Source organism: Chlorocebus sabaeus, chromosome 11, assembly GCF_047675955.1.
Source record: "Chlorocebus sabaeus isolate Y175 chromosome 11, mChlSab1.0.hap1, whole genome shotgun sequence".
NCBI lineage: Eukaryota > Metazoa > Chordata > Mammalia > Primates > Cercopithecidae > Chlorocebus > Chlorocebus sabaeus.
This window is the reverse complement of record NC_132914.1, coordinates 53,657,389-53,679,056: the sequence shown is the minus strand read 5'-3', so window position 1 is coordinate 53,679,056 and position 21,668 is coordinate 53,657,389. Positions and strand designations below refer to the sequence as shown.

At 49.9% G+C, this 21,668-nt stretch overlaps 1 protein-coding gene across 1 annotated transcript; it reads right to left on the bottom strand.

Moving 5' to 3' along the window:
• Positions 1 to 440: 440 nt before the first annotated feature.
• ESYT1 (extended synaptotagmin 1) lies at positions 441 to 16,844 on the bottom strand. The gene is made up of 31 exons (XM_008003612.3): positions 16,235 to 16,844; positions 14,310 to 14,351; positions 14,011 to 14,145; positions 13,824 to 13,897; positions 13,621 to 13,693; positions 13,370 to 13,459; positions 13,131 to 13,186; positions 12,615 to 12,738; positions 12,350 to 12,526; positions 12,146 to 12,228; positions 11,477 to 11,525; positions 11,268 to 11,354; positions 11,069 to 11,161; positions 10,761 to 10,832; positions 10,514 to 10,600; positions 7,932 to 8,081; positions 7,454 to 7,609; positions 7,152 to 7,328; positions 6,911 to 6,993; positions 6,752 to 6,800; positions 6,554 to 6,643; positions 6,327 to 6,422; positions 5,986 to 6,057; positions 5,812 to 5,898; positions 2,695 to 2,835; positions 2,388 to 2,542; positions 2,187 to 2,285; positions 1,967 to 2,098; positions 1,782 to 1,887; positions 1,485 to 1,534; positions 441 to 1,289 (listed from the first exon to the last, which is right to left on the bottom strand). The coding sequence occupies exons 1-31, from the start codon at positions 16,622 to 16,624 to the stop codon at positions 1,250 to 1,252; spliced, it is 3,315 nt and encodes a 1,104-aa protein (XP_008001803.3). The 5' UTR covers positions 16,625 to 16,844; the 3' UTR covers positions 441 to 1,249.
• Positions 16,845 to 21,668: the final 4,824 nt, after the last annotated feature.

The window sequence follows — 21,668 nt, the reverse complement described above, 5'->3', positions numbered from 1 at the left end:
AGCAGAGTTCAAAGTGAACAGATGATGGAAATGGGTGTATTTCTCAGCTCCTGTCAGATGGGCCTGAAGCCCTTTTGAATGTACCTGAGCACGCCCTGATGGCACGGAGACACCAGGAGCCTGGGCAGTGGCACAGAGCTCCCAGGTTTACCAGGTTTAGGAATCCCTTCCCTAGAAAGCCCATAGTGGTCAGCAGACAAGTTGGATGGGTAACAGATTTCATCACTGTGACTGGAAATGAGTCTCACCTGAAATGCAACAGCAGCTACTTTACACAGGTCTCGTGACCATCCTCAATATTCTTGGTGGCTGCCACCTTAGTAGGCTTTGACCACTAATTAAACTGACACGATTCACGAATTGGATAAAGGCTTTTAACAGTTGGAATAAACATCAGATGGGTAGATTGATTCCCTATCCTTAAGGAAAAGAACCACAGCTGGCTTAAGTATGATGTTTAATGTAAGATACAGTGGCTTGGCAGAGTTGGTGCAAAACTAAAGAGTACCAGATTCAGTTCTAGTCAGTGAGTTACCAGCCTAGGCACTTGGGCAAAAAATTGGCCCAGCTGTCCCAAGTCCTCCAAAGCCCTCTGTGTATCACCAGCTAGGAGCCCCAAAGCTGATACGCCACTACTTGGAGGCTTGGGTAGAATCCAAGTGTCCCCAGCTTCCAAAGTGACGAGAGACTGGCCCCAGCCATCAGAGCAGTAGAATTTTCAGGACAGGGTTGAGAAGAGTGGGGACAGAACTGGACATGGGGGCCTGAGCTGCTGAACATTTGCTACATGCAGTAGTCTAAGAGACTCACAGCTGGAGAGGTTAGCCTGTCCGCCTTCCCGCCCATGTGTGGTAGGGAAGAAGGTGACCATCTAGTTAAAGAAACAAAGATCCTTTCAAAGCTGTATTTGGCATAAGCTAATACCACTGCTAGTGCTGCCAGTGGCCAGGCACAGATACTGGAGGCCCTGAGGAGTTGGGAGGAAGGGAGAACAATGTGCAGGCAGAGCAGGAAACAGCCAGCTCAGGTCCCCACCCCAGGGGCCCAGAAGGATAAAGGCCGTGCAGTAAAGGGAACATACGGTTCTTCTCTTTGGTCAAAGGCCCGAATATGGGCCTGTTAGGTGAAAGGGCTGAAGGGCACAGGCTCTGCCCTTGGACCCTAGCTTTAGGCTCATCACATTGAGGTGGTGACAGAGCGAGATGAAGGCAGGAAGACAGAGCAGAGTCAGGCTGGGACTCGCCAGCTCCTAGGAGCTGCTCTTGTCCTTGTCGTCCATCAGGTCATACCTGTGAAAATGAGAGGGCTCATGTAGAAAGATGACTCTTGTGTCGTCTTATTTATAAATGAGACACAATCCAAGGGCTTCTCTACTTCATAGAATCAATGGTTCTCTGCTCAGATTGTATCGTTTTTTCCTTTCCTATGATTGGAATTTCTCCCACTGAAATATCCAGACCACCCCCACCCACGCAGACACTCACCACCGGGCTACACCCTGGGAAAGGTCTGTCTCAGCTAGGTCCAGCTGCACCTGTGTTGGAGGATGGTGGGGGAAAGATGTGATTGTTTTATTTTTTGAGACAGGATCTCATTCTGATGATGCCGTTTTGAAATCTCCAAAGACCTTACTCCTTCATCACATACTCGTCGCAAACCATTGCAGAGGTGACAGTCACCTCTAAAGGATCACCTGGAGTACTTCCTTCCTCAGAGGGACTATAAACTTGGTACCAGCAGCTTCCAGCCCTCACCTCTGCCCTGCCATCCTGCCCTCTTACCTTCCCCAGCAGCTCACGCTCTCTTGACATGAAGGAGGAGTTAGACTTGACAGAGACATCCAGCTTTCGTCTCAGGGCCTCATCCAGGGGGAGTTCCCACTCAAACCTGGGGTAGGACTGGGTGTTAGGGGCCAGGAGTCCTTTCCAAGGCTGCCATCCCTCCACCTGAATGCCCACTGACTGACCGTTCATTAAATTCAGGACTCAGGGTCCTCTTCTTCTGTGAGGTCTTCCTCTTGGTGCCTCGGTTCTTGTCTGGCAGCAGCAACAGTGACACATAGGGATCAGGAGGATCGCGTCCATTCTGTCGAAGGGCCCTACAACAGGAGGATGTAGGTGATATGGTAACCTGAGGGAAGGGATGGAGGCGACCTGGAGGACGGGAGGGAAGGGATGGGGTCTCACCGGCAACCATGAACAATGCTGACCAGCTTTCGTTCTTCACTGTAGTACCACACAGTCAGTTTCACCTGGCCCAGAGGCCCGGCTGGAGCTTCAAGGGGACTGTGGAGAAATATCAGTAGGTCTGGGAAACACTAGAGCCTAGTGAACCTGTAATACTTTTTATTTCTGACTGCATCCCACCTTCCTGTACCAGCCCTTTACCTGTCAACATGTGTGAGGCGCTGCCGGAGCTCTGGGGCTGAGGAGGTGCTATGAGGGGATCCCCCCCAGAGCTCTGGTTCTTCACTCAGGGATGAGGAGCTGTGGCTGTAGCTGTGGCTATGAGCTTCCACTCCTGAGTGCTGGGACACCAGGATCTAGGGGCAAGAAAGCTGTGAGCTAGGCAGAGTTCTCTCAGTTCCCTCAGTCTAAGGACACAGCCCTCTGTTCCCACCCTCCTGGGTGTCCCTCAGCTGTGAAGGCCCTCCCCTCCTCCCTCTCATCCTGCCCACCATCTCCTGTCACTCACCCCTAGCTGTGCTCTCAGTAGCACCTGCCCCTGACCACTGCTAAGTGTAAACCAGCGGTCCAAGCAGAGCTGGTCAGCCACGAGGAGCTCTGAGAGGGGCAGGGATAATGAGCCCAGCAGGCCAGCGCCCTCACCCCGAACCTGTGGGGCAACAGGACCATGATCAGGAGGCGAATGCATCCACAAATGAGTTAATCCTGGTGGTAAAGGTCCAAACGCTTGCACTCATAGGTGGTTTGGTGAGATTGCCCTTTGAGAAAGGCAGGGAAGCCATGGTAACAGTTGCTAGTCCCTCTGTCCTTCCTTCCTGTTTTTTTTTTTTTTTTTTTTTTTTGAGACGGAGTTTTGCTCTTGTTGTCCAGGATGGAGTGCAGTGGCACCATCTGGTCTCACCACAACCTCTGCCTCCCGGGTTCAAACGATTCTCCTGCCTCAGTCTCCTGAGTAGCTGGGATTACAGGCACCTGCCACCATGCCCAGTCGATTTTTTATTTTTAGTAGAGCTGAGGTTTCTCCATGTTGGTCAGGCTGGTCTCAAACTCGTGACCTCAGGTGATCCACCCACCTCGGCCTCCCAAAGTGCTAGGATTACAGGTGTGAGCCACTGTGCCTGGCCTGTCCTTCCTTTCTTAACCAGAGTAGAGTGGACCATCTTTACCTTATAAGCTTTCAGAAAGTATACTAGTAATACCTGCAGAGTACAGAAAACAACAGTAAAAAGAGAACTAAATGTTTCCTGCCCATCCTACTCCCATTGCCATATTCCAAATGTAACAACCTTTAAAACTGTCCTGTTTTCTTTGTTCTCACAGAATTCTAATGTGCTTGTAGTATCTATTGATTCCCTGCTATAAAAGGTGAAGAATTGAGCCCACTTGTACTTCCTTTCTACTCTGCTAGCATTAAGTTACATTATTTTAAATTCTACTAATTTCGGTCGGGCATGGTGGCCCACACCTGTAAGATGGCTCATGGCCATCTTTTGTCTCCTTCTCACCCTCCACACTGCCTAAGAGATCTCACCCATGACTGCCCTTGCGAGTGGTTGCTTGCTCATGATGTTCCAGTAAGAGGGCAAAGGAGGAACACCTCATGGGCAATAGATTTGTTTTCTGCATCTCTTTCCTCGATGTCCTGCAGAGATCTCAAATTCAAAAATTCCCTCTCTGTGCACTCCCTAAGTCAGCAACAGCACCCTTATCCATCCAGTCACCCTGTGCCAAAAACCCCAGAGTCTAGGCTGCTCTTTGCTCCTCCACCTGCTCCATATCACAGCAATCTTCCAATCCCATCAGGCCTTAGTCGCTTCTTGCTTTGACTGCTCTAACAGTCTCCTCACTGATCTCCCTGCCCCCAGTGTTGTCCCTCTCCAGTCCATTCTTTACCCTTTTATCCCCATGATCTTCCCAGAATGCAAATCTGGATAGTGACCTCTCATTAAAGGCTTGCCTGGCTGGGTGCGGTGGCTCACGCCTGTAATTCCAGCACTCTGGGAGGCCGAGGCGGTGGATCACCTGAGGTCAGGATTTAGAGACCAGCCTGACCAACATGGAGAAACCCTGTCTCTATTAAAAATACAAAAATTAGCTGGGTGTGGTGGTGAGTACCTATAATCCCATCTACTCGGGAGACTGAGGCAGGAGAATCGATTAAACCGAGGAGGTGGAGGTTGCAGTGAGCCAAGGCCGTATCACTGTACTCCAGCCTGGGCAACAGAGCAAGACTCTATCTCAAAAAAATAATAAATAAAATAAAGGCTTCTCTAAGCCTTAGGATAAAATCCATATTTCTAGCATATTATTCAACAGCCCCTCTGATCTTGCTCTACCTGCCTCTCTGATCTATAATAAATATGCCTTCTCTCTCCTCCATTTTTTTCTCAGCCTAACGAGTTTTCCTGCTCTTCTTTCCTTGGTCCGAAAGAACTGGTAAATCTACCCTTACGCTGGGGCACGGTTCTCATGCTTGTAATCCCAGCACTTTATATGCTGAGGTGGGCAGAATGCTTGAGTCCAGGAGTTCGAGACCAGGCTGGACGACATGGCAAAACCTCATCTCCACAAAAAAATACAAAAATTAGCTGGGTGTGGTAGTGTGCACCTGTTATCCCAGCTGAGGGGGGAGGATTGCTAGAGCCCAGGAGTTGAGGCTGTAGTGAGCCCTGATTGCACCACTGCACTCCAGCCTGGGCTACAGAGTAACACCCTGTCTAAAAAAAAAAAAAAAAAAAAAGGCCAGGTGCAGTGGCTCACACCTGTAATCCCAGCACTTGGGGAGGCTGACGTGGATGGATAACCTGAGGTCAGGAGTTCGAGACCAGCCTGGCCAACATGGCGAAACCCTGTCTCTACTAAAAATTGGCTGGGCGTGGTGGCATGTGCATGTAATCCCAGCTACGCGGGTGGCTGAATCAGGAGAACCTGAACCACTTGAACCTGGGAGGCGGAGGTTGCAGCGAGCTGAGATGGCACCATTGCACTCTAGCCTGGGCAACAACAGCGAGACTCTAGTCTCAAAAAAAAAAAAAAAAATCTACCCTCAAGCTCAGGGTCATCTAAAGATGCCTTTCTATCTCCAGCTTTTCCCCAGCCTGAACCCTTCCTTTCTTCCCCACAGTCCCTTTTACCTCAGTTATCATTCTGGAAGTTTTATCTGGTTATTTTTCTCCCAAAACAGAGTGTGAGCTCCATAAAGATAAGAAGTCAGACTTTTGGCTGGGTGCGGTGGCTCACACCTGTATTCAAAGCACTTTGGGAGGCCGAGGTGGGCGGATCACCTGAGGTCAGGAGTTCGAGACCATCCTGGCTAACATGATGAAACTCCATCTCTACTAAAAAAAATGCAAAAATTAGCCAGGTGTGGTGGCGGGCGCCTGTAGTCCCAGCTAGTAGGGAGGCTGAGGCAGGAGAATGGTGTGAACCCAGGAGGCGGAGCTTGCAGTGAGCCAAGACAGCGCCACTGCACTCCAGCCTGGGTGACACAGCAAGACTCTGTCTCAAAAAAAAAACAAATAAAAACCAGTCAATCTTTTATCTCATCTCTGAATGCTCTGTGCCTGGTTTACTGCCTGGCCATGGCAGAAATCTGCTAAATATTTGAAGAATGAATTTACAGTACCTGCAACTCCAGGCTCTCAGTGTGTGGTTTCCTGATGAGAAAGGAGGCACTCTCATCCCAGACAGGGGCTGAAGTTTGTGAAACAGTCTGGTGGAGATGAGGGCTTACTATCAGCGGCTGATACTCTTATTCCTCTTGTCCCTCCCATTTTTACCCTGCAGCATTTCTTCATACCTTGGTTTTATGAGAAGTATCTCCCACAGTGAGAGTAGCATAAGGGTTGGGGGGCTTGGTGCCTTTTCGCAGCTAGAAAGAGAATACTGTGTTAGTCTTAAATTTGGACCTAGTTAGGCAGATCGCCCTCACAAATTATATCCACAGCCAGCAGCCATGTCTCCATTATTACTTGGCAGCCACTACCCCATGGCCTCGAACAGACAATTTTTCCCACCTGTGCACCACCCTCAGAAAGAGAGGGGCCATTTTTCCTATTCCAAATACTCCAGGAGCATCCAAACCAGAGGGAGGTGGAAGAAGGGCCAGGAAGTTATGGGGTGTGGGGAGTGGGATCTCACCGGCAGGTCCTCTGCCCGCTCCATATAGACGGATAGCAGGGCCGCGGCCAGCTCCGCACTCTTCTGAGTCTGGATCAAACTATTCACCTGCAGCACCTGTTGGGGGGCACACGGGGCTGGGGAGTGGTAACTGACACCTTGGGTTCTGGCATGTGGCCTGAACACTAAGAGAAGAACTCATCCTGCCCCATCTTGGGTCTCTTCCTTCCTCCAGTCTCCTGCCCTACCTCCTCTAACTCAGCAGCAGTGGGACGGGGGGTGAGACGCTCCAGGCGCAAGTGCAGGCGGCCAGATGGGACATCCTCCAGGGTCAGCCACTGTGGAAGTAGGCAGGGTGAAGACTTGGGGATATGCAGACAGGAGAACTATGAGAATGAGGCAAGGGCAGGATCAGGAGGGGTTGTTGACTCTAATTCCATGCTCACCTCATCAAGGAAGCCACTGTTTAAGACTGTGGTGAGACTCACTTTACACCTGTGGAAGAGAAAGATTAAGACAAAAGCTAGATGGTGAGAACCAAGGAGGCCAGATCCATGGCCTAAAGAGCCCCAGCCTGTTTTTCACCTAGACTCCTATGCTCTCACCTGCCCAGAAAATCATCCTTGTCCAAGTCCTTATCAAAGACTTCAACCTCTAGCTCTTGGCCTGGAACTGATGTAACAATCACCTAGTGGGAGACAATAGTGCAGATGAAAGAGGATTCTCTCCTTTTCTTCTGCAAATGACCAGACCCCCCAGTCAACTAAACCTCAGAGGTTTCTGGACCACTTTTGGGATTGGGGAAAAATGGGGCAGAACCAGGAGTCACAGCCATTCAATTCTGACCTCAAAAACCTCATTCCAGCGGGGATTGAGATCTTCCCGAACAACATGGCTCCGGAAGCTTCGTCCTGCCAGCTTTAGTTTGACATAGGGGTCTGACTTGCCCTTCACCAGTCCCCCCAAGAAACGGTCTTTGGCAATCAGGTCCTGGGCCTCTAATACATGGATCCGAAGCACATCCTGCAAAAGGGACAGGGCAGCACCAGATGGCAAAGGAAGAGAGACCTGTCAGAATCTGCCCTGAAACAGGCTTTACACACTAAGCAGGGCAAACAGACCCTAGTCCTTTCCAGATATAGACTCACCTCAGTCCCAAACTGGCTATCAGGAGTAGTGTGACAGGGTCGAGGTGGGGCATCCACACTGCTGCCTCTCTGGGGACTCTCACTGTCCACGTCCCAAGCACCAGGACTACCAGGCACAGTGGGGAAGCATATTTCTGATGAATCCAAGTACAGGATCTGGGAAGGGTAGTGTGATGTCAAATCAAAGAAGTGCAGCTCGCCACCAGCAGGCAAGACATGTGGGGTGGGGTAGAGGAGGGGCTGTGACAGGGGAACTAGGTGCTGCCTTGGCTGGGCTCATCTCTAGAGGCTTCCCTCCACACCCCTTCAACTCATAAGCCATTCCTTCCACCAGTCAGATCAATATGTTTTTGTGCCTGCTTGGCACTTCTACATGTATTAGCTCATTTAATCTTAGGAGGCTCCCTTTGCTTACTCTTAATACCAAAGAATGAACAGGCCTTTCCCCCACACCTCAGTACCTCCTCCGTTTCCATACCCTCATGACTAGTTTAATGTAGAGTCTGGAGTTTGGGCCAGAGCTGCTAAGCTGGAACCACTGGTCCAGGGTGAGTTCTGGGGCAGTCAGCAGGCGGGCCAGAGGCAGTGTCAGTGCTCCTAAAGTCAGGGCCCTGGAATCATCCTTCACCTACAGGAACAGGAGGAAGGACTATAGTGAAGGGATTAGGGGAAAGGACGGCATCCTGTGAAAATGATAACATGGCTCCAGCTTCATTCCTCTCTGGACCAATCACAAACCTCCTGCTCCACTCAGGGCCACCTTTTTTTATTTTTTTATTTTTTTGAGACAGAGTCTCAAAAAAACCTGGAGTGCAATGGCGCCATCTTGGTTCACTGCAACTTCGACCTCCTGGGTTCAACCCATTCTTCTACCTCAGCCTCCCAAATAGCTGGGACTACAGGCAGGCGCATGCTGTCATGCCCGGCTAAGTTTTCGTATTTTTTAGTAGAGATGGGGTTTCATCGTCTTGCCCAGGCGGGTCTCAAACTCCTGAGTTCAGGCAATCCGCCCACCTCGGCCAGTCATCTTTTATAGTACTCTGCCCAATCCGTGGCCTCTTCCACCTTTGTTCATTCTGCTCCCACTATTTGGAAAGTCCTCATTCTCTTCCCTCTGCCTATTTAAATCCTACTCATCCTTCAAAGCTCAATTAAAATCCTACTTCTTGCTTCACAAAATCTCCCTAGTTATTCCAGCCTGTCCCTTTCTCTGACCCTCCTTAGTCCTATACAAATTCGTATGTAACTGTTATTCTTCTGTTCTGTTTTTTTTTTTTTTTGAGACAGAGTTTTGCTCTGTCACCCAGGCTGGAGTGCAGTGGCATGAAATCGGCTCACTACAACTTCCACTTCCCGGGTTCAAATGATTCTCCTGCCTCAGCCTCCCAAGTAGCTGGGATTACAGGTGTGCGCCACCATGCCCGGCTAATTTTTGTATTTTTAGTACAGATGGCATTTCACCATGCTGATCAGGCTGGTCTCAAACTCCTGACCTCAGGTGATCCGCCTGCCTTGGCCTCCCAAAGTGCTGGGATTACAGGCATGAGCCACCGCACCTGGCCTTGGTTCATATGTACTTGTTGAATGATTTTATATATGTGTCTCCTCTATGAAACTGGCCAGTAAGCATTGTGAAGGCAGACACTACGTTTTGTGCTTTTTCTATGACCTTTAAAATGCTGAATGTTGGGCCAGGCATGGTGGCTCACGCCTGTAATCCAAGCACTTTGGGAGGTTGAGGCGGGTGGATCACCTGAGGTTGGGAGTTCGAGACCAGTCTGACCAACATGGAGAAACCCCGTCTCTACTAAAAACACACACAAAAATGAGCCAGGCGTGGTGGCACATCCCTGTAATCCCAGCTACTCCGGAGGCTGAGGCAGGAGAATCACTTGAACCCAGAAGGTGGGGATTGCGGTGAGCCGAGATCGCGCCATTGTACTCCAGCCTGGGCAACAAGAGCGAAACTCTGTCTCAAAAAAAAAAAAAAAAATGCTGACTGTTAGCGGTTTTATTGAGGCATAATTTACATACCATAAAATCACTCATTTTAGGTACCGCGCCCAGTCTTAGAATAATTTTTTTTTTTTTTTTTTGAGACGGGGTCTTGCTCTGTCACCCAGGCTGCACAGTGCAGTGGCGCAATCTCTGCTCACTGCAAGCTCCGCCTCCCGGGTTCACGCCGTTCTCCTGCCTCAGCCTCCTGAGTAGCTGGGACTACAGGCACCCGCCACCACGCCCGGCTAATTTTTTGTATTTTTAGTAGAGATGGGGTTTCACCGTGTTAACCAGGATAGTCTCGATCTCCGGACCTCGTGATCCACCTGCCTTGGCCTCCCAAAGTGCTGGGATTACAGGCATGAACCACTGCGCCCGGCCAGAATAATTTTTTATAATTGGGAATTATATACCTAAAATGAGTGATTGTATGGTATGTAAATTATGCCTCAGTAAAATTGTTAACATTCAGAATTTTAAAGGTCATAGAAAAAGCACAAAACATAGTATCTGCTTTCACAATGCTTACTGGCCAGTTTCATAGACAAGACACACATATATAAAATCATTCAAGAACTAGTACATACGAACTAAGGCCAGGTGCGGTGGCTTATGCCTATAATCCCAGCACTTTGGGAGGCTGAGGCAGGCAGATCACCTGAGGTCAGGAGTTCGAGAGCAGCCTGGCCAACATGGTGAAATCCCATCTCTACTAAAAATACAAAAATTAGCCGGGCGTGGTGGTGCGTGCCTGTAATCCCAGCTACTCGGGAGGCTGAGGCAGGAGAATTTCTTGAACCCGGGAGGTGGAGGTTGCAGTGAGCTGAGATCGCACCGTCGCACTCCAGCCTGGGCAACAGAGCGAGACAGCATCTCAAAAAAAAAAAAAAAAGTATTCTGAGCAACAGTTGGGGAACAGTGGAGAGATATTCAGGGAGGTGGGGAGTCTAGGTAGATGGATTAAAAATCGGAATGAAGGGAAAAGAAGGAGAGGAGAAATGGTACTCATCTGGATAGACACAATAGGGTATTCAAGAGGGGATGAAGAGGTGATTATCTCACTTGCACATCGAGCTCCTGGCTTTGAGGGTCTTGTAGGAAGAACCGGAATGCTTCCTCCCACACTGGGCAGTTGGTACTGTAGACAGCCTGGAGATGTGGAGGAGGGATGAAGGGTGTATACCACAGCACCACTCCTGTTTCTCCAGAAAACCTCTGCACATAACAGGCATTCTAAAGGGGAAACCATTCCAAGAACAGGCCTGTCCCTGTCCCACCTGGCCCCCGACAATGATGTCCTGGCCCTCACCTTGCTCTCCTGAGTCACATCCTGAATTGACAGTTGTACCATGGGGTTGGGTTCCTTGTTCCCCTTCTTCAGCTGTGGTGGGTACAATTCAGAGGTCACCATCTTGGGGGATTTGGTTTTGGTTTTGGTGAAGGAAGGTGGGATCGCATCAGAATCCTTTCCCTGAGATGGATCTGATCCCCTCCCTGGGACCCTTGTGTTACATGCTGATACTTCTGGAGCAAAGCAGGCAGTGACAACTGCATCCTCAGCAAGGCAGGGTTGGGGAATGCTACATCCAGGGCTCCTGTTCACCCAGCCAAACTCACAGGAAGATCCTGGGCCCGATCCAGGTAGACAACTAAGATGGCAGCTGATGGGGGCTCTGGTCGAGAGGAGACTCCCCGATTCCACTGTAGAACCTGGGAAGGGGTAGTAGTAGTCAGATCTTGGTCCCCGTTCCAAGTCCCCTACATTTCCAGCTACCTACTTCTCCCCTGCCAGCTTCCTGTTTCCCATGTGGTGTACCTGCTCCAGTTTCTCTGCATCTGACAAAAGCGACAGCCATTCTAGCCTCAAGTGAACTTGGCCTTGCCCACCTTGTAGAGGGAACCACTAGAAGAAATTGAGATGTAGTAGAGATCAGATATCTGCTTAACTACTTCCCTACCAATGTAGCAACTACCGTCTGCCCAAAGGGTGAGATCAGCCCCCACCTTCCTCTTCTCCCAACTTACATCATCCAGAACACCAGCCTGTAACACCTTCCCTACATCCAGCTTCATTCTGGGGTGGGGAGGGGAGAGGGTAGTGAAAGGAAGAAAAGGGGAGTGTTGTAATTAGCAGCAGGTCAGTGGCCCTCCACTCACCCACCGAGAAATGACTGGCAGATCTCAGACTCCCTTATTCCTCTCAGGAGATATTCACCTGCATGCGTGAATGTGTGCATGGTAGGGGTCAGGGGTGGGGAGGTTAGGAAGGAAAATGATACATTATTCCCAGGCCCAGAAGGTGAGTATAATTACCTCCAGAACCTCGGTAGCATGGGCTTTATTATTATTATTATTATTATTTTTTTTTTTTTTTTGAGACGGAGTCTGGCTCTGTCGCCCAGGCTGGAGTGCAGTGGCACGATCTTGGCTCACTGCAAGCTCTGCCTCCTGGGTTCACCCGCCATTCTCCTGCCTCAGCCTCCCGAGTAGCTGGGACTACAGGCGCCTGCCACCACGCCCGGCTAATTTTTGTATATTTAGTAGAGATGGGGTTTCACGGTGTTAGCCAGGATGGTCTTGATCTCCTGACCTCATGATCCGCAAGCCTTGGTCAACAAAAGTGCTGGGATTACAGGCGTGAGCCACCGCACCCGGCCAGCATGGGCTTTAGAATCCTAACAGGCAGAGTCTCACCTGCCCAGAAAGTCATCTTTATCTGGATCCTTGTCGAACACCTCCACTTCAATCTCCTGCCCTGGGACCTCGTGTACCATCACCTAGGGAACACAGAAGGCTGAGTGTCTCATGGGGCTGCAGCTGTGAGGATCATCTCATCAGCATCTTCTCTCACAGCCTCCTGGGGCTTCCCCATTTCACACAGCTGCTCAACTCTCCCACCTCGTAAGTCTCTCCCCACTGTGGGTTGAGTTCTTCATCAATGACACGACTGCAGAACGTCTGGGTGCCCAAACGCACAAGTGCGTATGGGTCTGACTTGCCCTCAATCAGGCCCTTCACATATTTGTCCTTGGAACTCAGCCCTCGAGCAGCCAGCAAGTGAATTCGAACAATGCCCTGGAGGAAGGAATCAGATGGTGAGAAACTAAGGACCCAGCAAGGTGTTCCTGAGAGAAGGATCTATCTAGTGGGGAAAAGGCCATACCCTGGGCAGAGGGGAACGCAACTGAGCCACATCTTGAAGGTCAGGCACAAGGGGCACCAGTAATCGATTGGGCAACACGAGGAAGGCAGCGATGGAGTCCATGATCATGGTGTCAGAAAGTGAGCTGAATGGGGGAGTAGAAAGCAATGGGTATGGCCTCAACTTCAATTTTCTCCTAACCCCAACTATGTTTCCCACACCTAAAGCTGTAAGAAAGTCCTTTTGTAAAAATCCTTTCTGCTACTCTTCTACCCTAATTCCCCACCTACTGCTCTCTCCCTTCTTCACTGCCATCCCCATTGCCTTTTGCAGTCTTCAGCCCTCTTCATTCCCTACCTGCTCCCTCAACCCGAAGAAAAATCACAGTATCAAACTTTCCAGGGGTATTTGTCTTCGCTCCCCAACTGAAGTTGAGGCTCCTAGAGGACACAAGCAGCATCTTTGACTGCTCTGTGTCCCTTAAACCCCCAACCCAGTGCTGGAACACTCAGCAGGTGCTCAGTAAGTCCTAGATACCTAAGTCCTGGGATATCCAGCAGGTTGGTCATCCCTGTCCAGTTGATGTCTAGGGTCTGCAGGGAAAGAGCAGGGGTCAGGACAGATCCTATGGGGTGTGGTCATACCCATCCAACAGTTGCCAGACCCGTCGGCCTTCTTGTCAATTCCATTCTCATTCCGCATCGCTGGCTGCCGTCATCCTCCCAGTCCTCTCTGCTTCCCCTGCTTCCCCATACCCCTTCATTGTTTTCCCTTACCGGGCGTCGGATGAAGAACATCGACACAGCCCCCACAATGGGAAGGTCCCCAATGAGTGGCTCCAGAATCACCCGCAAGACACCATGTAGCTGAGGCAAGAAGAGAAAATCAAAGCCTTTCCCCAGAAAAGTCCCTCTTCTGTCCTCCCAGACTTTCTCAGCCTTGGTCTTTCCAACCTCACAGTTCCCCATATCCCATGAAATGTAGGACAAACATTCCCTATTATGTGGGCCCCTGACATATGGCCTACCTGCATGCCCTTGACTCCTGCTTTGCAGAAATATTTCTTCACTTCTACATCAATCTGCACATCACCTACATAGCTGGGGATTGATAAAGAAGAGAACCAAGAGGGTTAGTCCTTGGCTGAAGTTGCGGGGAAGGGGAGTGAAGTAGCCTGGACTGACTAGGACACATTGAAGGGGAAGCAGTAAGAGTGGTGAGTGGTATTACCTGATGTTCAAGTCCAGCAGGATCTGCTCTTTTCTCTGACCTGGGTGAACCTTGACTCCAATGATGCGCAATGGCTAGGGAGAGAGAAAGTCCTGAGACAGGGGAGGGAAAGGGAGAAGTACCTCAGTCTACTCCGGGTCACTCACCCTCCCTATCCACCGCCTCACTTTTCCTCCTCCACACATACCTTTTCACCCAGTTCCACTCGTGTAAATGTAAATGTTTGCAGATGGGGGTTAGATCCCCTAACAGCCGGAGCCACAGTCTCAGCCAGAAGTTTCTCCATATACTGGCCCAGGAAGGGCCAGACCTGGGCCACAATCTGGGAGGAAAGAGAGATGGTCAGAGGAGAACCCAGTCTTCCCTCTCAAGGCAAGTTCCTTCAGAATCTCTATGGAGACCACTGAAGGATGAGGGTGGGTCTGGCAAGAAGAAACAAACTCCCATTCTCCCCTCACGAAGACTAAAAATCAAATCAATCCTCACCTTATTGAGCCATTCAGCCTTTTCCACGTCTGGGAAGCTGACCTGGAGGTGGGGAAGGCAGAGACAGTGACATGCACACCCTCGCCTCTGGTTTCCTACCAAGATGCTGGTGGCATGCCACAGAGGAGAGGGAGTGTGTAAGTGTGACAGACTCCACACACTCAGGGTGGATGAGGGGCTGGGATGCCCCAAAGGTTCATTCCTCACAGAATTTGGGGGCTGAGATCTCTCTAATAAGGGGAGCTGACAGGGTAGAGGTCACATTGTTGCCCTGTGGGTAGCTCAGGGACGTGGTGAAATGACAGCTACTGAGAGAGAGAGGAGCAGGAGGAGGAGAAGGGCACATTCTTTCTGGAGGGGGAGGCCCAGTCAAATCAAAGTTTCAGGGAATCCTGGGATTTAAAAAGTCCTGGTTCCAGGCTGGCCGCGGTAGCTCACATCTGTAATCTCAGCACTTTGGGAGGCCAAGGCCGGTGGATCACGAGGTCAGGAGTTCGACACCAGCATGGTGAAACCCCGTCTCTACAAAAAATACAAAATTCGCTGGGCATGGTGGTGCATGCCTGTAATCCCAGCTACCCAGGAGGCTGAGGCAGGAGAATCGCTTGAACCGGGGAGGTGGAGGTTGCAGTGAGCCAAGCTCGGGCCACTGCATTCCAGCCTGGCAACAGAGTGAGAGACTCTGTCTAAAAAAAAAAAAAAAAAATGTCCTGCCTTCTCAACTCCCTTCAGACCGGGCTTCTAGAGCAGGAAGGTGAAGAGGGAAGCAAGTCCTTCCTTGAGTCAGGGAGGGGCCAGAAGACCTAATTCAGCCTGGCTTTGTGGGTTTTTTGGGGTGTGTGTGTGTGCGTATTTTTTTTTTTTCTTTTCCTCTATCTTTCTCTGTGTGACTCCTTTTAAGGGAAAGGACACCTGTGCTTTGTATTGGGGGTAGATTGGTTTCCATGATGACTGAGGAGGAGACAAACACTTGCTGCCTAGGCTACAGGTCCCCTAGGGCCATTTCACCCTCTTTCTCCTCCCCTTTCCAGTCCAAGGCCTGGGAAGCTTGGCTGTGTCTGCCTAGTGTCAATTTTGACTCCTCTCTGCTACCATTCTCCCCCTAGACTGGCACCTCTGCTGGGAGGGGCCGGGTAACGGGCTTTGCCTCTGCAAGGCTAAAGAGAAGGCATCCACCTCAGCACAGCAGACTCGGCCACCGCAGAAATAAGGGTCTCTGCCCCAACGGAACAAGCGCAGCCCACAGTCCGGAAACGGGTGTGGCCGGCCGAGGGGGTGGGGGGGAGTGTGGGCCGCGGGCACTGCAGCAGCCGCACCACCTCCTCCCGTACCCCGCCCTCCCTCCAGCAGCCGCCTCTGCCGCGCTGCAGCCTGGCGGCTGGAGGCCTGAAGGTGGCTGCCCGAGGGTCGTCCAGGGGCCGGGGCTGGGTTCCAGCGGGTACCCGGGGATAAAAGCGAGAAGAGAGAGAACCGTAAGGCCTTAAGTAGGTAAAAAGTCTCGAGGAGCATAGCAAAGACTAGGGAAACCTTTGAGAGGTAACGGGACCAGGATTTCCAGGAGCAGCAAAGGCGCGAGTGGCACCAAAAGCAAGAGGGGCGTTGAAGATGGCTTGGCTAGGAGGGAGAGCTTCGGCTGAGACGGGGTCCCCAGATGTTATGACTGCTGTTGCCCAAGAGTAGAGGAAGAAGTCCTGATTCTGTGGAAGGATCCAGTCTGGGCGGGGGGAAGGGTGGGTGGGGAGAGTCAGCAGTCGGTCCCCAGAGTGGCGCGTCCAGCAGGCAGGCAGCTAGCGGGGAGAGAGGGGAAAGTCTGGGGCCCACTGTCCCAAGGCGGGGAGCTGACTCTAGGCATAAGGAGGAAAAGCCCCAGACGGAAGGAGTGGAAGGGGGCTATGCTGCACAGAGGACCGAGGGTGGTCGCTCACCCAGGCAGGTAGCTCTCGATGACTCATATAAAGAGTTTTCGCCGTGAGCTGCTCCTCGTCGTCCAGTAGCTGCCTCGCTGCTCTAAGGCTCCGTTCTTTCTCGTCGCGGACCCGGCGCCAGCCCAGGTAGAGAGCGAGGCCGAAGAGCACGAAACCCACGCTGAGTCCCACTGCCCCGGCCAAATACACCGGTATCAGCACCAGCAACCGCCTCCCGAACGAAGTCAGCACCGCCAGGGCCTCACCCGCCGCGCCAGGGCCAGCAGGTTGGCCCCCAGAACCTGGGTCTAGCTTTGCTTGAGCAGCGGGGGGCTGGTCAGTGGGGTCGAAGGGAGCAGAAGGCTGGTCCATGGGGCTGGGGCTGGGGCCCTCTCCTGGAGATCGCTCCATTGTGCCACCTCTGGGAGGATCCGCCCGACCCAGGGACTGGCTGGAGGTTGCCTAGTCCTGCGATCAGCTCCCCCCTCCAGTGGCAAAACGTGATCCCCGGGATGGAGGTGGGGGACTTCAAGCCACGCCCCTCCTTTCTGGCGATTTGGGTTGGTCCGCGCTGCACAGACCAAGGTGGAGTTAAAAGGTTGAAACTCCTCCCCTCTTCCGCGGGGAAGGCAGCGGGTTTCGGATAGGTAGGGCCTCCCTGATTGGGCCCGAAGGCCAAGATGGGAGGTCTGGGATGGCGGGAAAAGGAAGAAAGGGGCTCAGGGGCGGCATTCGATTGGTAATAAAGAGGAAAAGGCGTGGTGCACCATTTCAGGAGAGGCGGGACCAAGAGCTCCCCCACGTGGGATTGGAGTGCCTGTGGTATGACGTCATGGAGAGCCGCACCGCCAATTTCTTGGTTTTGGAGAAAGCCCAAGTTGCGAAGTTGAGGGGTTGTGGAGCGTCAGGATTTCCCTCTACTCATTCGGACGGTTTGGCAGGATTTGGTCTGGGATATGTATATATTCTTTTGCCGACTTTTAGTTTTCATACCCTAAGCACATTCCTTATCCTTCAGCTTTTTCCTGCCTGCCTTTACGAAAGGAAAGGATACGATCGTATTTGGAATGAAAGTGTTTGAAGATTGACCCTGTCTATCCCGTCCCCAATCCCCTACCTTGTTTGTGTGGTGTAACGACTGACCCTGGAGAAAACTGGAGAGTCAGAGAATTACAGAGTTGAGATAATCCAGCCTTCAGGGAAAGTGCGGAAAAAAGCAGAGGAGTGAATAGAAAGTGAGGCTTTATTTCTTTTTGGAAATTTCCAAGAGTTAATAAGTCATCTCTATCATAGAGGATGGGTATAAGACTAGTTGGCTCCAAAAGGGAGGGAGGCAGCGCAAATTATTACATTTTCCAAGAATTTTCTGACCCTGAGGAACTTCTAGGACACTAAAATGAGCGATCAAGAGTGAGGGAAAGACAATTCCCTTTCACATCTGCCTGAGTTAGAAGGAAGGTTTGCCAGTCAGGTGCAGAACTAAGGCAGTCCCACAGTGTACTGTGTAGGTTTAGGAAGGAAAAAGTGCAGGGTACACTGATGACTATTGTTACTAGTTAACTGGCCTTAGAGGTAGAGTGTTGTCCTGGGATCTAGGTACTAGGCTAACTGGACGTTGATGACGGAAGTGTTGGTCATAAGATGATTATCTTTTAATGCAGTATATATGGGGCATATTATGTAAATCTGTCAGATGCAGCAGCAGAACTGGGGTTGATCATTGGGGAGAAACTAGCCATTTCTTAGAGGAAGTGTCTTACAGGATGAGGCCTGCAGCTGATAAATTTTATCTGGTTCTGCAGGGCATAGATTTCATCAGCCTGTGTTTACCAAAGCTGCTTAAAACCTGTCCCTGCCCAGCCTCTACCCCTTAAATTTTTTCACTTCCTTTTCTCTACTTCCCTAGGGCCAGTAGTATCTCAACTGCTTCACTCAGTTTGCAGAACTATTTAAGAAACAATATTCTCTCTCCTACATCCTCCATATTCCCAGAGGTGAGCAGGTAGAAAAGGAAACAAGGAACTTGGAGGAATTATGAGTGATCTGCTCACCAACTGATAAAGCAGAACTACAGCAGGAACATGGATGAAACTCCTGAGAGAGAAACCTCTCTATAAACTGAAATTTGCCAAGCACTGGAGTAGGGGAGGAGGTTCCTGAGGGTGGGCGAATGGAGAGGATGACCTATGGATGTTCCTTTCCAGACTTCTCCCTTCCTCACCTCATCCAGATCATCAGAAATTATATAGGGGATAAAACTTCATCCTCAGGAAGGTCTTGTCCCAGCTGGGGCCCAGGAGCCACAGGATCAGCAGCTGCAATGCAGTTAGTTACCAACACAAGTAAACAGGGTGTGTCCCCGCCCACTGACAATTCTGCTGCCCAGGTGCCACCTGGTGGTGATAAGCAGTAAGTGGACAACAGGAAGGGATGGCCATTTGTTAGAGGAAGTGTCTTACAGCATGAGGCCTACAGGAGGAAAGAGAATAAACTTCCTGGACTTGCAATCTGCATTTATATGTAAACCATAATTGCCTCCAAGAGGCAGAGGCAGAGGGTACTCTGATCTCAGCTCACAAAGATGGGAAGGGCAACAAGATTTGAGGAAATTCCTTCTGTATTCTTTATTCCTCAAGTTACTGCCAAGCCAGGTGCGGTGGCTCACCCTGTAATCCCAGCACTTCGGGAGGCCGAGGCAGGCAGATCACCTGAGGTCAGGAGTTCAAGACCAGCCTGGCCAACATGGCAAAACCCCCTCTATTGAAAATACAAAAATTAGCCAAGCATGGTGGCAGATGCCTGTGATCCCAGATACTCTACTTGGGAGGCTGAGGCAGGAGAATCACTTGAACCCAAGAGGTGGAGGTTGCAGTGAGCCAAGATCATGCCACTACACTCCAGCCTGGGCAACAGAGTGATACTCCATCTCAAAAAACAAACAAATAAAAAAACTGCCAAGTAATGATCCCTTTGTTGGATGGCTATATCATTAGAACTTTCTTATGTCAAGTCTGGAGTCAGACTGCCTGAATAGATTCCTGGCCCCATTCCTTACTTGCAGAACCCTGGGCAGGTTACTTTTTAAGCCTGCTTTCTCCTCTGTAAAATGGGTACAATAATAGTACTCACTGTGTCAACGAGACGTTGCATGTAAAGTGCCTAGCACAGAGCCTTGGCTTACATTAAGCAGTCAATGAATGTTAGCTGGCCGGGCGCGGTGGCCCACACCTGTAATCCCAGCACTTTGGGAGGCCGAGGCGGGCGGATCATGAGGTCAGGAGATTGAGACCATCCTGGCTAACACGGTGAAACCCCGTCTCTACTAAAAATACCAAAAAAAAAAAAAAAAAAAAAAAATTAGCCAGGCGTGGTGATGGGTGCCTGCAGTCCCAGCTACTTGGGAGGCTGAGGCAGAGGTGGAGCTTGCAGTGAGTGGAGATCGCGCCACTGCACTCCAGACTGGGCGACACAGTGAGACTCTGTCTCAAAACAAACAAACAAACAAAAAAACCAAAAAAACAAATGTTAGCCATTATTCTAGAACTCCCTTTTTATTTCCTATGTAGCAAACAGGACCTTCCTCCACTGGGCAGCCCTTCAAATATTTGTAGACTTCTATTTGAAGCTTTCTCTTGCCAGCCTTTTCTGTTTTCCAGCAAACCACACTGGTTTGTCAATGGCCCTCTTTAAAAATTACATTTAGAAGAACACACTACTAAGTGGTTATACTTAACGCAGAACATAGACTGCTGTATTTATAATCCATTACCAAGGTTCTACTGCCCTTATGGAGCCTCCTAGAAAGATGCCTAGAACATAGCATGCTCTTAATAAATATTTATAAATGGACACATTGAGGGCTAAGATTCTATTTTTTTGCAGCCAACTGGAAGTCCCAGGTTGTTCTCAAGTGAATTATTGCTCATATAGATCTCTAACATTGTTCCCCGACAAGCTCAAGATCTAAGCAATTTTTTAGTATGAGAGTGCTCCAGTGTTTTAGTCAATTCAAGTTACAGACACTTTGAATATTATTTAGCTCTTCCTGTGTTACTGTTGATAAATGGCTTTTTATATGTTTACCCAAGTTGGGTTTTTTCTTTTTATAATAAAACACAGCCCTTGGGCTTATCACTACAGAACAGAGATTTCACCAACATAAATGCACTAACCAACACTAAGTACAAGTGTTCAGTCTGATTCCACCAAATGCTATTTTTTTATCTTATTATTTTTTAACCAGAGCCATTTGAAAGGAAAAAAATGCTACTATTAACTGACCCATAATTTTCCTCTTATCTGTGATGACTTAGCAGGTGAGAGGAAAGCAGCTCCTGTAATCTGGGAACTGGCTTGACACAGCTAGGCTTCAGAGCTGTTAGGGCTGACCTGGTGCTCACAGGTAGCACCCGTAAGCTATGTGTGTTTGTGCCCAAAAGTTCTCTTCTATTTGAGGTCAGGAGTTCTCTTGGACACAATCTCACAAAACACCAGCATCAGACAAGATCACTCAGTGACTGTGATGAAATGAGACAAAAAACAAAATCACTTGACAATTTTGTTTAAGCACAAAACAAGGTCAGTGTGCAAACCACAAAACAGCAAACATCCCCTTTCCCAGCTAGTGACTTCATCATCGACTGCAGCTTAGGTTCACTTGTCTGCCCTTCTTCTAGACAAGCTACCCAATCATAGAGTTATCCTTGCTTCCCTTAACAGCACCCAACCCATAAAAACACCCACTTTCTTGAATCTTCCCCAAAATCACTTAACCAAAGTCTAAGTCCTCTAAGTCCTTCCTAACACCCTCATGCTGAGACACACCACGTATTCTCAATGGTGAGCCCTCCCCCTCACTGCAATGAGCATTAAACCCAACTTGCTCAATTACCAGGTGTATTCTTGGTGGTCTTTAGCTGGAGTAAACACATACAAGACATACAACATCTAAAGTTTCCAAATCTACCTCTTTGGAGATAACTTGGCAAGGAGGAAATACAGTCAGTCAGGATTTGACTGATAATTCATGTTGGTATCTATTGTTACATTCTTCTCTAAATGCTCGTAAGCCATCTCTTTTAATAGTCTAGAATTGCCGGGCACGATGGTTCACACCTGTAATCCCAGCACTTGAGGCGGGTGGATCACGAGAGATCGATACCATTCTGGCCAACATGATGAAACCCCGTCTCTACTAAAAATAAAAAAATTAGCTGGGCTTGGTGGCGGGCGCCTGTAGTCCCACCTACTCAGGAGGCTGACGCAAGAGAATCACTTGAACCCAGGAGGCGCATGTTGCAGCGAGCTGAGATTGTGCCACTATACTCCAGTCTTCTGGCAACTGAGCAAGACTCCATCTCAAAAAAAAAAAAAAAAAAAAAAAAAATTGTGCCCCAAAAAAACATTACACTTATCAATGTGTTGCTTCTAAAATCCACAAACAATGTTAGCCCAC

Bases quoted from the DNA above. Each gene is read 5' to 3' on its own strand.
- ESYT1 (XM_008003612.3), bottom strand. From the start codon at position 16,624: ATGGAGCGATCTCCAGGAGAGGGCCCCAGCCCCAGCCCCATGGACCAG. The intron at 7,610-7,931 runs GTATGGAAACGG...TACCCTTCCCAG, and splicing joins ACATTAAACTAGTCATGAGG to ATCCTGTACTTGGATTCATC. The intron at 2,099-2,186 runs GTGAGACCCCAT...CTCCTGTTGTAG, and splicing joins AGCATTGTTCATGGTTGCCG to GGCCCTTCGACAGAATGGAC.